Consider the following 16,385-nt stretch of genomic DNA (forward strand, 5'->3'; position numbering starts at 1 on the left):
TATAAACATAAGTTCTTCCAAAAATATACTTAAACTCTCTCAATCATAACTTTGTAGTACAACAACAATATACCTTTACAAGTATACACATTACAACAAAACATAACATATTAGAAACATAACAGTATTCAAACTACCTTAAAATTGATCATAAGCCTATACATTTTACAACGAAAGTCAACTTAAGGGTACATAAGGAGAATGTCCACGGATATTTGCTTAAATTAGAACGGTAATGTTGAAGCAAAGTATGTCAATACTTTGTTCTATCTTTAGACAATTTTTAAAATCGAATTCAAACTCCACGACTGCAATTTTACTGATTCACGACAATCAATATACATGTATGAATAAGTAAATCATAGCAGATTTATAGAAATTGGATTTCCATTGAAGAATATCATTTGCTAATTTATCCTGGAATTCATCATGTTACCCCTTCTACATCATTTTGTAATGCCATTTCTTCGTCTGTCTTCCGGTGTTGTTTTAATGAATCTTTTGGCCCTTGCCTCTTCTTCTGATAGCAATTATGTCTGAAAAATAAACAAATTTATTAACACGTTGTGTCTTGTTAAGTACCCAAAACACATATATATTGTATGAATGAATTATTATGATTTTGGTTTTGCAAAATATTATTTAAATTTTTACGCATACATTTTTGTATTTCTCAAATGCATAGTAGTGACGTTCAGAATATTTGACATTTTTCAATTATTTCTTTACATTTTGAAACTATCATACATATATATCACTCTTTTTTAAAGACGTTGGACCATGACTCATATTCGATTATCTCCCAATTACAAAATAATATCAATTAAAAAATGACTCTAATGTTTCAACACCCAAAACAAAGCCATATAAGCTTTTATATGACGGATTATAAATGTGTCGAGTTTTGTAATATAATGGGATAACAACACAGAAATGTCAGTATTTATTCAGGAAGCTGCCGGGGTATATACGACGTTTTTATCCGAAATTGGAACCTCGAATTAAAAATCTGTAACTATGTGACGTAGTCGAATGCTATACACTAAGGAATGTCAGAGGTTAGCATCTGGTGATATAATGACGTGCTTCAGTAAATAATACATTTTTAATACAAAATCACGCAACTAAAACTTGACATACTTATTATTTTTTTTTAAAGTGTCATTATTAATTCAATATTTGAGTTGCAAATCAAAACTTAACACACATATAAACAAACACACACTTGAACTCTAAAACGGAAAGAAATTGTGAAAAAGATTGCATTTAGATAGACTACTTAAAATAGTAATACACGATCATCATAACATAAATAAGCATGTTGGATCGGGAATGTTTTAAAAATTTCTGCACTTGAAAAATAGTAAGACTGACATAATCCATACTATATATATTTTTTCAGGTCTCAAAGAGGGTATAATGGGATATTCCTGGCTAATAGATTATATGCTCTGATAAAAATCTGAAATCGGGAATGTCAAGATATAAACCCTGTCTGAGACATAAATAACATATAATACACATGTATATGTATCTATATATACAGATGATACAAATGTTATGTATGATAACCACCGCAACCCTTAGTGTATTTAAAGGAATTCTTCAGAAATTGGTCAACCTTAATGACGAATTTGTATTTTGTAACCTGATAATTAATTAAAAAAGGTCTTAAAAATATCACAGGTCTCTCAAATCTGTCAGCAAAAACGAACTGCCAATCCAATGAAAAAAAAAATGAATGAAAGAAAAAAGCTTCTAGTATACAATACTCATAACTAAACGAAATTCTACACAACACGTACCCTAAATTTTCTATTGTGAGTAAAACTCAACATAACAACGACGTTAGATAGCCACAGTGTCTATTAATGCTCAAAAATTGGTACTTACGAAGACAGATAAATTCACAGTGTTGACCATCTCATTTTTAGAAAGCGTTACACTTTGGGTAATTATGAATGCTAATTGTACAAGGTAAAGGGAAATGTTATGAAAAGCAGGGTTATTGAAAGTTATATAATGATGCCGGATTTGAGAATTATTAAAGATGCAAGCTTAAAAGGCAAAACGCGCAGTACATCAACACAAGACACACCAGTGACGACCGTACAAACAAATTAATATGATAAAATAAGTCGGATATGTAAGACATATTTGCCAAAATTAATATTTCTTAATTACAGTTAGTGTTCTGCGGTCGTTATTTCATTGACGCTTCTGATAAATACAAATTGGTAGTTAAAGAAAAATACTTACAGGAGTGCTAATAATTTCGTGTTGTTGTTCTTAGAGAGAACGTACATTAAACACATAAATGGAATAGACATCAAAAAGCAAACAGAAAGAATTCCAGCTACTCGTTGTATATCAATTCTGGTTTCCATTGTACCTACAAGTACAAGATTAAGGTTGTTACTCATTGTAGACTGCTGTACCCAATTATTTTCTTAATTTGTTTTACCTCTTGCGCCTATATGTGTTCATCACACATTGTTGTTAATATAATTAAATGTGTCATTGTTTATGCAATAGTTATGAAACCAAGTGTATGCGTCCTGCTGTATTTTTTTTCCATTTGATGAGTTAGTTCGTTCTTATGTCGTATTGTTATACCACTGTCCCAGGTAAGGGTTGGGATCCCGCTAACATGTTTAACCCCGCAACATTCTGTAGGTATGTGCCTGTCCCAAGTCAGGAGCCTGTAATTCAGTGGTTGTCGTTTGGTTTTGTGTTACATTTTTGTTTTCGTTCATTTTTTTGTACATAAATAAGGCACTTAGTTTTTCTCGTTTGATTTGTTTGACATTGTCATTTCGGGGCCTTTTATAGCTGACTGTGCGAAATGGGCTTTGTTCATTGTTAAAAGCCGTACGGTGAACTATAAGTGTTAATGTCTGTGTCATTGTGGTCTCTTGTAAAGAGTTATCTCATTAAACAATGATATCACATCTTTTTTTTTTATATTAATCCACCATTTTCTAAATATGAAAATGCCTATATCAAGATCGGAATGTGACAGTTGTTAATAACTCGTTTAATGTGTTTAATATTTTAACATTTGAATAGGGTCTTTCCGTTTTAAATGTTCATCGCAGTCGGGTATTTTTTATTTATTCATGTTATTGAAATACACAAAACTGTTTTGAGTTAAAAGGTTTAACGGAACGATACTTTTAGATGATTTTAAGCGAAATAAATGGAATGCATTAATCAAATAATCTTTTTAAAAGCTTGAACTATATTATACATTTATAAGTAGTTGTTTCCATAAAGGACTCAACTGGAGTATACGGATATTACATAATTGTAATATTTTGTATTTGTTCATTTAAACATAATGTAAAGAATGTCATTAACATTTATATCTGGAATAACTATTGCCGAATATAAATTTCTTATATCTTTGTTTTGATTAAACTCTTGCAGGGTTTAAAGGATACATTATCTATGTAAATGTATATATATTAAGACAATCATACCGTTTAAAGTACAGTTCATCGTTTCGTTAATTACAACAATCCGTTTACTCCCTACATCACAAACAACAATCCATTTTCCCATTTCAACATCGTCTCTATGTGTATAGACCAGCTTAATATCAGTAGTAAAAAATAACCCACGTTTTTCTGTGTTAACTTGAAAATATGGTAACGTTACGTCCTTTTTCTGAAAGAATGATACACTTTATTGTTTTAGTTTATTTTCGTAAATAATAAATATCTCTCTTTCTGTCTCGTCTATGCGAGAAGTGACTTTCAAATTAAGGTTTTCGCTAAGGATAGATGAAGGTTAAATCAATCAATGTGTTCGTAGATAGCAGATGTTTTTGTGTTCTGTTAAATTGTTCCTTTTAAAATTGTTATACGATGATGACTGATGTACCCATATTTTGACTATTTTATTCATTGTGTCTGTAAATAACGCATCAATGTGAATATAAGGGAGTTTGATGAGACTGTCATTAAAGTGAGAGGGTTAGCGCTATAGAACCAGGTTAAATCCACCTTTTTCTACATTTGAAAATGCCTGTATCAAGTCAGGAATTAGTCCAAATAATTATGACGTCTTGAAAGGATATAAGGCGTCAAAGAAAAAAATTATAATAGCCTTTCAAGACGTCATAATTATTTGGACTAGTCAGGAAATTGTCCATTCGTTTTTCATGTGTTTTGTTATTTGATTTTGCCATGTGATTATGGACTTTCCGAATTGATTTTCTCTTAGTTCAGTATTTTTGTGATTTTACTTTTTATACATACTCAAATGATATGATAAAGTAAATCATAAACATCGACTATTGCATTGGTGCTTACTGGAGATTAGTCATAATATCCTTTGTTTTATGTTCTTTGCAGTATACCTCATAGAAAAATGTGTGGGTTCTGTATTTTAAATATAGATTTCTCCGAAAAATTACTCTGCAAATTGAAATATTTAATAGTCAAAATACAGTTACCTTATGCAATTGTGTCAATATTAATTACTATTTATTGAATGATAATATAATATTATAATACAGTTAACATCTCTATTTTTCAGATTGTTAATTGTGGAACTGTTCATATTAATATTGTTTATTTGCTACATTCCCTGCTTTGGCCCTAATTTGGTGAAAACAATATTAATATTGTATTCTTTCTATCATTTTTAATAAATTTTCATTTACTCACATTCAAAGTAGATTTACAATATGGTTGAGGAAAAACATTTTCTAAGGTAACATTTCCTCTGCAAGTACATTCTGTGTCGGTCTCAACTGTTGCTTTCAGAAGACTTTGAGGATGTTCTTGATAATGAGAGAGTACAAATTGTTACATTTATAAAAAAAAAATTATTGTAAATAATTATAGTAATATATCGGTGCCACGAAAAGTGTAAAAATGTTCAACGCATGGAAAATCTATACATAAAAAAATCATGGCCACTGAAAATTCCCTTTTTTACGTGCTCCACTTTGACAAGATATGAAAGTTAATTGTTAATTAGCCTGCAATAAACAATCAAGGAGCATCACATTATTTGTTGACTTTATGTTATATATTAGTCGTAACATATATGCATAAAATTAAGAATGGAAATGGGGAATGTGTCAAAGAGACAACAACCCGACCAAAAAAAAAAAAACCAGCAGAAGGTCACCAACAGGTCTTCAATGTAGCAAGAAATTCCCGCACCCGGAGGCGTCCTTCAGCTGGCCTCTAAACAAATATATACTAGTTCAGTGATAATGAACGCCATACTAAATTCCAAATTGTACACAAGAAACTAAAATTAAAATAACACAAGACTAACAAAGGCCAGAGGCTCCTGACTTGGGACAGGCGCAAAAATGCGGCGGGGTTAAATATGTTTGTGAGATCTCAACCCTCCCCCTATACTTCTAACCAATGTAGAAAAGTAAACGCATAACAATACGCACATTGAAATTCAGTTCAAGAGAAGTCACATTGGTTCAATAATTTCGATAAGAAACTCCGTTTTCTGACAGTTACATAACTATTGTTTTTCTGTTTGTCTTTTTCATTTTTAGCCATGGCGTTGTCAGTTTGTTTTAGATTTACGAGTTTGACTGTCCCTTTGGTATCTTTCGTCCCTCTTTTACAATAATTAAAGTTTTAACTAGAAAAGAAATGTGCACTATTAACTAGCATAGGACTCGGACTGTACATTTTTATTGTCATAAATGTGTAAAATATCTAAGCATTAAGATCGTATACGAAAATCTACGAATAAATATATGTGAATACAGTCAAGAAATGTATGTGGTTTAGTAAAATTGATAAACTCACTTTCAAATTTGAATTTAGATAGTATGAGCATCTTTCTGTCAATCAAAAACCCATATGCACATTCGTAAATGATATTTACGTCATGTAAGCTAAAATTGTGAATTCGTAACGTTGATACACCAATCTTCTTATCCATATGCTCACTATATTTATATGGATATCTTGATATACCGTTCAATGTAATTCCATGAATGTTTCTTCGAATCGACCATCTTCGGTTCATATTTGCCCTACTTGTATAGTTAGAAATGAAGCATGATAATTGAACATCTTCTCCAAAAACCGCTGGTACTGTGTCCAATTTCCATGAAAGTGTTTCACCTGAAAGGATCCATTTGGTAAATAGAATTAATCCTTTAGGCTAAGAAGACTTTAAGAAATTAACATGAATGTTCTCATTATATAACACTGAAGCTGCCGATACGGATATTATACAACCAAAACGTAATATGTTATAACTGATAGATACGATCATACGATGTTGTATAATCGACGAGCGTAGCAGTATATTACTTTATTTTTTGTTTTATTTTTCAATATGATGAACATTCCTGTCCTCAGTTATCAGTTTTATATTAGAAGGGAAGAGATGCGATTCATTTTTAAACGATAAAAAATATTTCAAATAAAATTCAGATCAACAGTTATATTTCTCTTACAACCTTGAACAATGGAAAATATAAGTAGCTGTAACAGGCTTTAATCATAACATAGATGGTGGTGTGGACAAGGCAAAGAAATGTAATTGATTCCGGTACACAATGTATCTATGTTTTGTATAATGCAAATCTTATTTTTTTATAATATAAAGTTTCAGACACTGCCAACTAAAACAGGACTTTGCTTACCTGATGTGCTTGTCACAGAGGAACACACCAGGGCATACAATAAATACATGTATATCATACCGATAATCATGTTTTGTGAAATAAGCTGCAAAACAGAAAAATATAATGCATCATACTTATCAATAGGTGCATGGAATAACCTGGGAGAATGTTAAATACTGAACACGGAGGTAAGTCCTCACAATCAAATTGCAAAATCAACATCTCAAAAACATAAAATGAATGGATGACAACAGTCATATTCCTAACTTTGTATTGGCTTTTTTCTTACGTAGAAAATAGTAGATGAAACCTAGTTGTATAGCCAGCTAAACATCTTACTCGTATTACAGTCACAACCAGAGTTTTTCATCATTTTTTTCCGGACATTTTGATGGATTGCAGATTCTGAATTATTTTTAACTTTAATAAACTCTTATTTTCTTTCTTTTTTCCATTGTCTTTCAAAGATACTTCAAATCATAAGGTTTGTAGATACTTTTGTATTATTATATTCGTATGGATTATATTTACATCTTATCTTATTTCTATCATAATTGTGATTTTTTCTTCACTATTTATCATACTTGATGTTGTAATTTGAATTTGAATAGCGGTTCTTGAAGGAACCAGTAATTACTTCATTCATTATTACGAGAAATAAGTGTAAAATAGGACATAATTCGGTAATAATCAATGATAGACAAGCACTGTAACATTTCTCGTCCAATCCTTTTTGATGCGAATTGTCATTTGATTTTGCCATGTAATTACGGATTCTCCAATTCGATTTTCCTCTGAGTTCATATTAAGAAGAAGATGTGGTGTGATTGCTAATGAGACAACTATCCACAAAAGACCAAAATGACACAAACATTAACAACTATAGGTCACCGTACGGCCTTCAACAATGAGCAAAGCCCATACCGCATAGTCAGCTATAAAAGGCCCCGATAAGACAAATTCAAACAATTCAAACGAGAAAAACTAACGGCCTTATATATGTAAAATAAATGAACAAAAATAAATATGTAACACATAAACAAACGACAACTACTGATTGCAGGCTCCTGATTTGGGACAGGCACATACATAGATGATGTGGCGGGATCCAAACCCTCCACCTAACCTGGGACAGTCTTTTTACTTTTAAAAGTGTATCGACATCGGCAAAATACAGACGTTTTTTTATGATAAAAGCTAAGCTGTCCCACTTATGTGGTGTAAATCCTTAAATAACTACATTCATTCACAAAAGACTACAAGGAAATAAAAAGAATTTGGCAATGATCCAATTATAGTATGACTCTGAGTCTATTTATAAAGTATTGTAAGTAAATATTGACGATTATAGTTTAAATATATCAATAAATAACAGCAGCATTATAAGAAGTGACATATGCAATAAAAAAAGGGGCGAAAAGCACCAAGTGATCAATTAAACGACTAAAACATGTATAACAAAACGTTTTCCCCACTTTTATTCAGTGAGTGTTATTTTCTTCTCTGACAATTTATCAAGTGATTTGAACAAGTATTGAATTGTCATTATTCAATCTTGTGACTGAAAGTATATTTCAAATAAAAAAAGAAGTTCACTGCAAATTTCACGAATATACAGCCTTTGAAAAACCAGTAGAGTAGTAACTGAACTTAGACACATATAGTAAAAAAAGTATGAACTATTACCAATCTACCACGTTTGTTTACTAAAATATTGAACTTTGAGCTAATAGTTTGTGAAAACTTATAAATTGACTTTGGCCATAGGGAAGTTACTTAATGATAGAAGACGAGCTCTTCTGTACTTTCATTTCATTTCATTCATTATTTATTTAAGTAAACAACTTGGATATGATTTAAAGTTTTCCATTTAAATTCTGATGAATCATTTCCACATGGTGCATTCTATTTTAAACCAATGTTAGTAAACATGGTAAACAATGAAAAGTATTAAAACCATTTGGGGAAAACAAACAAGAGGATATTAAGCATTTACATGCAGTCTCACTAATTACACTTTTGTAGGATATTAAAATTTATTTCCGAAAAAAACAAAAATCAAACAAACAAATGATAATTGCATTTATTGATTAATTCAACTCCACGTCTACACCAAACACTTCAATTCAAGCGTTACTGATATACTAGGCTTTCTCTGCTTTATCCAATATTTACCAACGTTTAACAATTGCTAGCAAAAGATGATGTTGTGGTGTTTATCTTTTACTTAAATTATTGATGTTTGTAATAAAGCAATAAGTGCTATCATGATCAAAGTAGGAAAACAGTGATATCTTTAGATAATCGATCACCCACGATAAAAGACAAAATAGGGTCAGTTATCTATCAAAAAAGTAAAATCACAAAAAGTTTAAACACTGAACTCCAAGAAAAATTCAAAACGGAAAGTTTCTAATCAAAAGGCAAAGTCAGTAGCTCAAACACATCAAACGAATAAATAACAAAATTACGGTAAACATTGTTCATAACATGTTAAATATTTCTTTTTTTTTTATTGTAAACAGAGCTGATATGTATTGCTGTTCCGATTTTTCCTGGCATATGTAGGGCAATGCTTTGTCTAAACCGAAGTCATTTTTATTCTTATTTTTTTACGAGTCTAATGGGTATATATTAAATGATATAATATAGATATAACTATTAAGAATAGTTATCATCACAATAGCTGTTCTTCCCTCAAATGTGTTATAATTTAATATAGGCACAAGTCACCAAATGCCTACACGCCTTTATCATTAAAGACAAGGTTTTGGAATGAATTTGATATGATTCAAACAACAAACACTATGTAAGTAAACATTAATGATTATTATCATGTTATGAATGTATTACAGTATAACTGAATGTCAAAAATTAACATGCATTTTACCAATACCAAAAAGAAAATATAAGTTGACTGAAAAAATATCAGCCTATTTTTTTCAAAGTGAACACATTACAAAAACTAACGGAGTAATTATAAGACTTAGCAAATTTAAATTGAATTTATTGAAATTAAGTATAAAATATAAACAACATACCACTTAAGAATAAATTGACTGTTGTTTACTAACAAAGTTGAGCTTTTACTTAAAAGTATGAAATGAAAATTTTCAATTGGACTTTAACCAGAGTAGAACGTCAATAAAACACGTGATCACTTAGCAAGGGAAGACGATATACTTTGTATTTTTGTTTCATTTATGTATAGTTTACGTAAAAACTTGGATATGATCCAAAATTGTCCCGTCCTTTAAATTTTTACGGATAATTGAAAATCTCGTGACAACTGGTTGATAATTCTATTAATAAATCAATGTTAGTAAACAGTGTTGAATGTTGTTTTTTTTTCTAAATCAAATACTTTATTTAATATTTAAACGCATAAAGCAAAAATATGTTTACAGCCAACTGGAGATATGTTTGTAAACATGATCGATTCGTTAATGCTGTTTAGATAAATATATATATTTTAAGATGCACTTGGGTCCAACATTATAAGAAGGGTTATTTCATTCATTTCAAAAAAAGAATAGAACACATCAAATGCTTTGAAAATGTTAAAAACAAAATGCTATAAAAAGACTTTGAGCTAGTTCAGTTATGTTTCAATCTGTAGTATAAATGTTATACATCAAATTGGAAATATAAATTGACGAAAGATTCTCTGAATATTTAGCAATAATACATGTAATATACAATATACATTTTTTTTTAGAGTAAGTACTACGCTTAAACATATACTAAAAACATATCAAATTAATGTATGAATATAAACAACCTAACACTTTCTTCAACAGTGTTGTTTACTAAAAACTATATAAAATTGGACTTAAAGTTTTGAAATTTTCAGTTAGATTGACATTCTATTATTTACACTCATGATCACATCATGTTCAAAGACGTTTTGCTGCATGTGTATATCGTTTATTTATCAAAACATCCAGTATAAAAAAGTGAAGGTCAAATAAATATACATATATTTATAAATAGAGCTAAATCATATTATTGATTCTTCTTGGTTAAAGCATTTAAAAACAGATCTCTCTCCGTTTTGTTTAAACTCAACAATTACAAGGCTATTACTTTTTGAAAATAATATTAAACAAATATTAGCGATCATTATAAACATCGTTAGTATGATAGCATAAGATTACTTATTTTGAATTGAAAGATTTAAAAATATTCATCATTTTTTCGGGTTATCACTTTATTGTAAGAAACGTGATCTTCGAATAATTTTGTTTTATACAGGTAGTTTATAACATATGGATGTTATAAATCCTTGTCATTCTTGTAATTTAAAAAGAAAAAGGCGTGAATATTAAATGTATAGATGATCTAGAGTGAATCATTCCCATTACGTTTTAAATAGATGGCTTAAATCTAAGTAACAAGTACATTGTTTCCCTTTTTTTTAGTTCCATTATATGTATACTATTAATTTAAAACAGTCGTTAAAAAGCTGGTAAAAGTAATATTTCCTTAACCGTGTTTTGTTTTCTTGAACGTCTTCACTCAAAACGGTTATGTACAAGCCTTAATGAGAAATACACATAATATACTACGAGAAATTATTAAACCTAGAGTTCGAAACCTAAATTGTGAAGTTGAAATCATCCCTTGGTTGATTTTATAGATGCCAAAACGAGTTGGTGGGCCATTACGGAATATCTGATACAATGTATGTGTCTTACGCCGTTCCCTTTTCACGAATGTGACCTACCGAATTAGACTAATTAACCGAGTTTGTAATAACATGAGCAACACGACATGTAGCACATGGGGAGCAGGATCTTGTAACCATTCCGGAGCACCTGAGATCACCCCCAATTTTTGGTAGGGTTCGTTTTGCTTTAGTTCATTGTGTTGTTTTTTGTGGTCTATGATTTCTCTGAGTGTTTTTTTTCTTTTCTTTTTAGCCATGGCGTTTTTAGTTTGTTTTCGATCCATTTGTTTGAATGTCCTTTGGGTATCTTTCGCCCCTCCTCCACATATATCAGTTATGCTAATTATCTTATAATCAATACATTCTATTTATTTTCTTTGATTTTTTCGTTTATTCTTTTCAAAATAAAACTTATCATTGCTAGAAAACCTACACTGTTGAATTAACCTTTCACTTGTTCAATATACGGTTTTATTACAACGCAAAAAGTCATGATAAAAATAGAGGGGAAAATATATGTGTAGGTCATCGTACCCATTCATTTCAAATGCTAAAACGAAAAAAATATAGTAAAAAGTAAAAATACAAAAATACTGAACTAGGAGGGACATTAAAAAAAAACAACTACCAAATAAATCGGCAAAATCAAATGCACAAACCCATCAAATTGTCATATTTCTGACTTGTACAGACATTTTCGTATGTAGAAAATGGTGGATTGAACCTGGTTTCTAGCTAGCCAAACCTCTTACTTGTATGACTGGCGTATCCTATTTCATTTTATTGACAACGATGTGTAAACAAAACAAACATATTTAATGGGTCAAAATGTCAAATTAGGGGTGCAACAGTCAACATTGTGTTATATTCCTAATCACAATAAAAACAAACAATTATTGAACAAAGAAGAACAAAAAGGCAAAGAAGTCCTTTGTTAATTTATATATGATTATTTTCATTTTGTTACCTATTGTGCCATCTGACTCGGACTTCTTTTGAAACTAATTTTACTGTGCGTATTGTTGTACGTATTTGGTTGTTTTTCTACATTGGCCAAAGGTATAGGGAAAGGATTGAGATATTATAACACATTTTTAACCCCGCCGCAATTTTGCGCCTGTCCCAAGTAAGAGCCTCAGGCCTTTGATAGTCTTGTACGATTTTTTATTTTAGTTTCTTGTGTATATATCGGAGTTATCACTGAACTGAACTAGTATACATTTTTGTTTAGGAGCCAGCTGAAGCAAGCCTCCGGAGGCAGGAGTTTCTAGCTGCATTGAAGACCCATTGGTGGCCTTCGGCTGTTGTCTGCTCTTTGGTCAGATTGTTGCCTCTGTGAAACAATCCCCATTTCCATTTTTAATTTTATTTATCAGATTTAACAACCTCAATCATTGCTTTCTTATTTTCGTATTTTATTTATGTATGTTAAATCCACCCATAGAGGATTGAAATATTTTAAGCACTGGGACCGAATGGTCGATTTAACACAAACTCCAGTTTACATTGATGAGGACAATTCTCCTCTTACATTTCTAACTTAAAGAAGTTATTCGGTGCATTGAGTAACCCTGTACCACTTCATTTTTTTTGTTACGTGTTAAAATAGAACAATAAGACCAAAATTACGTATGGAACCATACAATTTTATTTTAATAAATGGAAATGACCATACATTTTCCATCATCAAAAACTAAACCAAAATGTTCAAACTTTTAAGCATGTTTGGTAAATGGATCTTCAACTATGAAGTAAATATCTAACCGTGATATGCTGTATTCAAACTTAATTAATAAACACCATTAATTGACTTTATATCATATTTCAGTCATAGCGAGTATTCTTCATTTTTGTGTGAATCTAAAAAAAAAAAAAAAGGTTTCCAACTTTTTTTTTACAGAAGGTTCTACTGCATAATTTCCCGAGGCAAGGGGGAAGGTTTTAAGCGTTCAAAAGTATTAAATCCCGCATCCATATGTGTGTATCATTACTAAGTCTCGTATTTCAGTCTGTCATATTTAATTTTGTTTATTTTCAAAACTCAGGTTGTTTGTTTTTCATGTTTTTGGGGTTCTATTCATTATTGTTTTTTCTCATTATTAAATACTGTAAAGTGTCCTTTAGAAGTTTTTTTTATAAGAATGTTAGCTACCGCTTACTAGATGTATTCATATATTTGGTCATTATTGAAGGCCATAATGGGACTAATTGTTGTTTTATCCTTCTCACTTAAATAATTTTGGTTCAATTCTAATCAAACTACATGACTTTATTTCATAGTTGTACATTTAGAAATTCGTCAATATAACATATCCATTCATTTAATAAACAAACCCAGAATGTTCAAAACACCAATAATATTGTTATTGCTCAACAGTTCAGTGTAGTGAGGTCCATAATTCCATTTTTCACCTTCATTTATTCGTTTCTTTACATAATTTTTCACGTACAACGCAATATCAAGAAGTAGGCGCCCTAAATCTCCCCGTAATTGACCTGTTATATAAACCCTTGTGTTGTATAAACTATAATTCTGAAAAAGAATAAAACGTTTCCTTTCATTCATAGAATCGGTAGTTGACAGAGTGGTATGTCCGGTCGTGAATGTTGACAGTAGTATAATAAGAACATACTTTGCAACTATTTCAATCTGAGTGTCACTGATAAGTCTTATGTAGACGAAACGCGCGTTTGGTGTATTAAATTATAATCATAGTACCTTTGATAACTTTTGAAAACAATCTGAAAAACAAACATGACAATATTTTTTTTAAAATATATTTGTATATAGAAAAACGATTAAACTGAGTCAAGAAAAGCAGAAATTATAAAAAGTCAGATCACAAAAAAAAAGGACTCCGGGGAAATTGGAAGCGGAAAGTCTCTTATCAAATGGCAAAATCTAAGGTTCAAACACATCAAACGAAGCTTAACAACTGTCCAATTCCTGACTGGGTACAGGCAATTTCTTATGTAGTGTTTTCGATGTCTTTTGTGTTCTGCTTTTTTATATATTTTGTTACTGTTGTTTGTATTTTGGTCGTTTTAAGTTTAACATGGCACTGTCAGTTTGTTTGGCGTTATTCGATAGTTCAGTATCAAGTAAAGAACCCATGAAAACATTTGTTAATATATGTATGTACATGTATATAGAAAAATGATTTATCGGAGTCAAGAAAAGCAGTAAGTATAAAAAGTACAAACCCCAAAAAAGCTGAACTGTAAGGAAAATTCTTAACGTAAAGTCCTTAAACAAATAAAAAATTCTAAGACCAAAAAACATCAACTTAATGGTTATCAGCTGTTCTTTTCCAGACTTGTTACAGTCGTATCTTTAGTTTTCTGTTTTAATCAATGACGCTTGAATGCAAAAAAGTTTGAAAGGCCAAATAAAGTACGAAGTTGAAGATCATTACGGACCAAAATTCCTATAAGTTTTGCCAAATACAGCTGAGGTAATCTATGTCTGAGGTAGAAAAGCCAATGAAACAACTCTGTTTCCAAGTAATAATTAATAAAAGTAAACCAATATAGATCAAGGTACGGCCTTCAACAAAGGAACCTCGGCTCACACCGAACAGCAAGCAATAAAGGGCCCCAAAAATTACTAGTGTAAAACCATTCAAACAATAAATCCAACGGTCTAATATATTTAAAAACGAGAAACGAGAAACACATATAAACTACAAAAACAGACGACCACTACTGTTTATCAGATTCCTGGGTTAAAATATCTTTTTTGATATATTCCTCTTCTTCTTTTCTTTACGCGATAGTTTTGCATTAAGTCGCCAGGTATTTTGCTTTCTTTCATGTTGCTAGTATTTCAAAGGTGAATTGGTCTTTAACCAGAGTGAATTTAAGTTACAAGCATGATCACGTAATAATCGAAGACGAGGTCTTCTATATTAATGTTTCATTCATTCATAGTTTCCGTTAGATATTTGGATATAATCCAAATGTGTCCCTGTAAACTTGAATGGATAATCACGTGACCATTGATTGTGCACTATTTTTAAATCAATGCTTGTAAAACATGTTCAACATGTGTCAATAGGTGAGATTCAGATAAAGAGTGTTTTCATGTGACTTTATATTTTACACAATTTCACAGGTGTATTTAATCTGTTCCTTCAGACAGTTATTTATAATATTGTTTTGAATAACTACTTATCATATTCTGTGTTTCGAATTATTGAAATTTTTCAATTTTTTTTCAGAAATTATGATTTAATAACAGTTTTGTCCTCGATGAGTATTGAAAATTGACAAGAGGTCAACGAGGACTGTATGTATTGTTTGATAATTAGCACGTTGCATATCACATGTAAATTATGTTTCTTATAAACGAAATGGTGCGAAGAAGTTTCATAATTTGTAATTAAAGAACACTTTTCTCCTCAATGAGTGTTAAAAATCGACAGATGGTCAACACATAATTGATAAAAAAATCCGTTATGTAACATATGTTATTCTTAATGCAAAGAAATTATTTTCCATAAAGAGATGAACGTTATTGAATGCAGATAAAAAAAATCAGTCCATATAATAATTATTTCTCAGGACATACAGGGGTGAATTATTATTGACTATCGTTATGAGATGTTAATCTGTAGATATTTTCCGGCGTACTTTTCAGTTGTTTGAATCTTAAATCATTAGAGAAGACATCTCAACTTCTTGGAATTTTCCTTTGAGTAAGTTACTTATATTATTCCATATTTTGATTATAAATATAATATGCGTAGTTTTAGTGAAATTAAATTGGTAGCAACCATTATTCCAAGCAACAATTTGTTTGCGTGTCACGAAAGAGTGTATTTGTAACTTACATCTTTGACATGGTTTGTTATTATCAAAGATTAATATCAGATTTTGAAGGAACCTTGTTTAGTGTTGTAATATGGATAACTAGACGCAAAATCTATAAAATGTCTTATATTATGTTATTGCTCAATTATTACAATCTCGGTGAATTGCGATTGATGCTAATAATCATGATAATTATAAACTGTTGATAATAATATTCTTCCAGAAACTCATTTCCTGAGTTCATATTTTTAGTGTATTCCTATATTTTTGACCACGTTATTT

The 16,385-nt window shown here is 30.4% G+C and overlaps 1 protein-coding gene across 2 annotated transcripts; it reads right to left on the minus strand.

Annotated features, from left to right (window-relative positions):
* LOC134699727 (uncharacterized) lies at positions 1-9,726 on the minus strand. Of its 2 annotated transcripts, XM_063561155.1 has the most exons (7): positions 9,664-9,724; positions 6,641-6,725; positions 5,793-6,113; positions 4,674-4,789; positions 3,483-3,669; positions 2,260-2,392; positions 1-536 (listed from the first exon to the last, which is right to left on the minus strand). In XM_063561155.1, the coding sequence occupies exons 2-7, from the start codon at positions 6,708-6,710 to the stop codon at positions 428-430; spliced, it is 936 nt and encodes a 311-aa protein (XP_063417225.1). In that variant the 5' UTR covers positions 6,711-6,725; positions 9,664-9,724; the 3' UTR covers positions 1-427. The 2 variants fall into 2 exon arrangements, with proteins under 2 accessions (XP_063417225.1, XP_063417226.1); XM_063561156.1 differs by lacking the exon at positions 6,641-6,725 and having other exon boundaries at positions 9,664-9,726.
* Between the last annotated feature and the right edge of the window lie 6,659 nt (positions 9,727-16,385).

The sequence above is a fragment of the Mytilus trossulus genome, unplaced genomic scaffold (assembly GCF_036588685.1).
Source record: "Mytilus trossulus isolate FHL-02 unplaced genomic scaffold, PNRI_Mtr1.1.1.hap1 h1tg000085l___fragment_1__unscaffolded, whole genome shotgun sequence".
NCBI lineage: Eukaryota > Metazoa > Mollusca > Bivalvia > Mytilida > Mytilidae > Mytilus > Mytilus trossulus.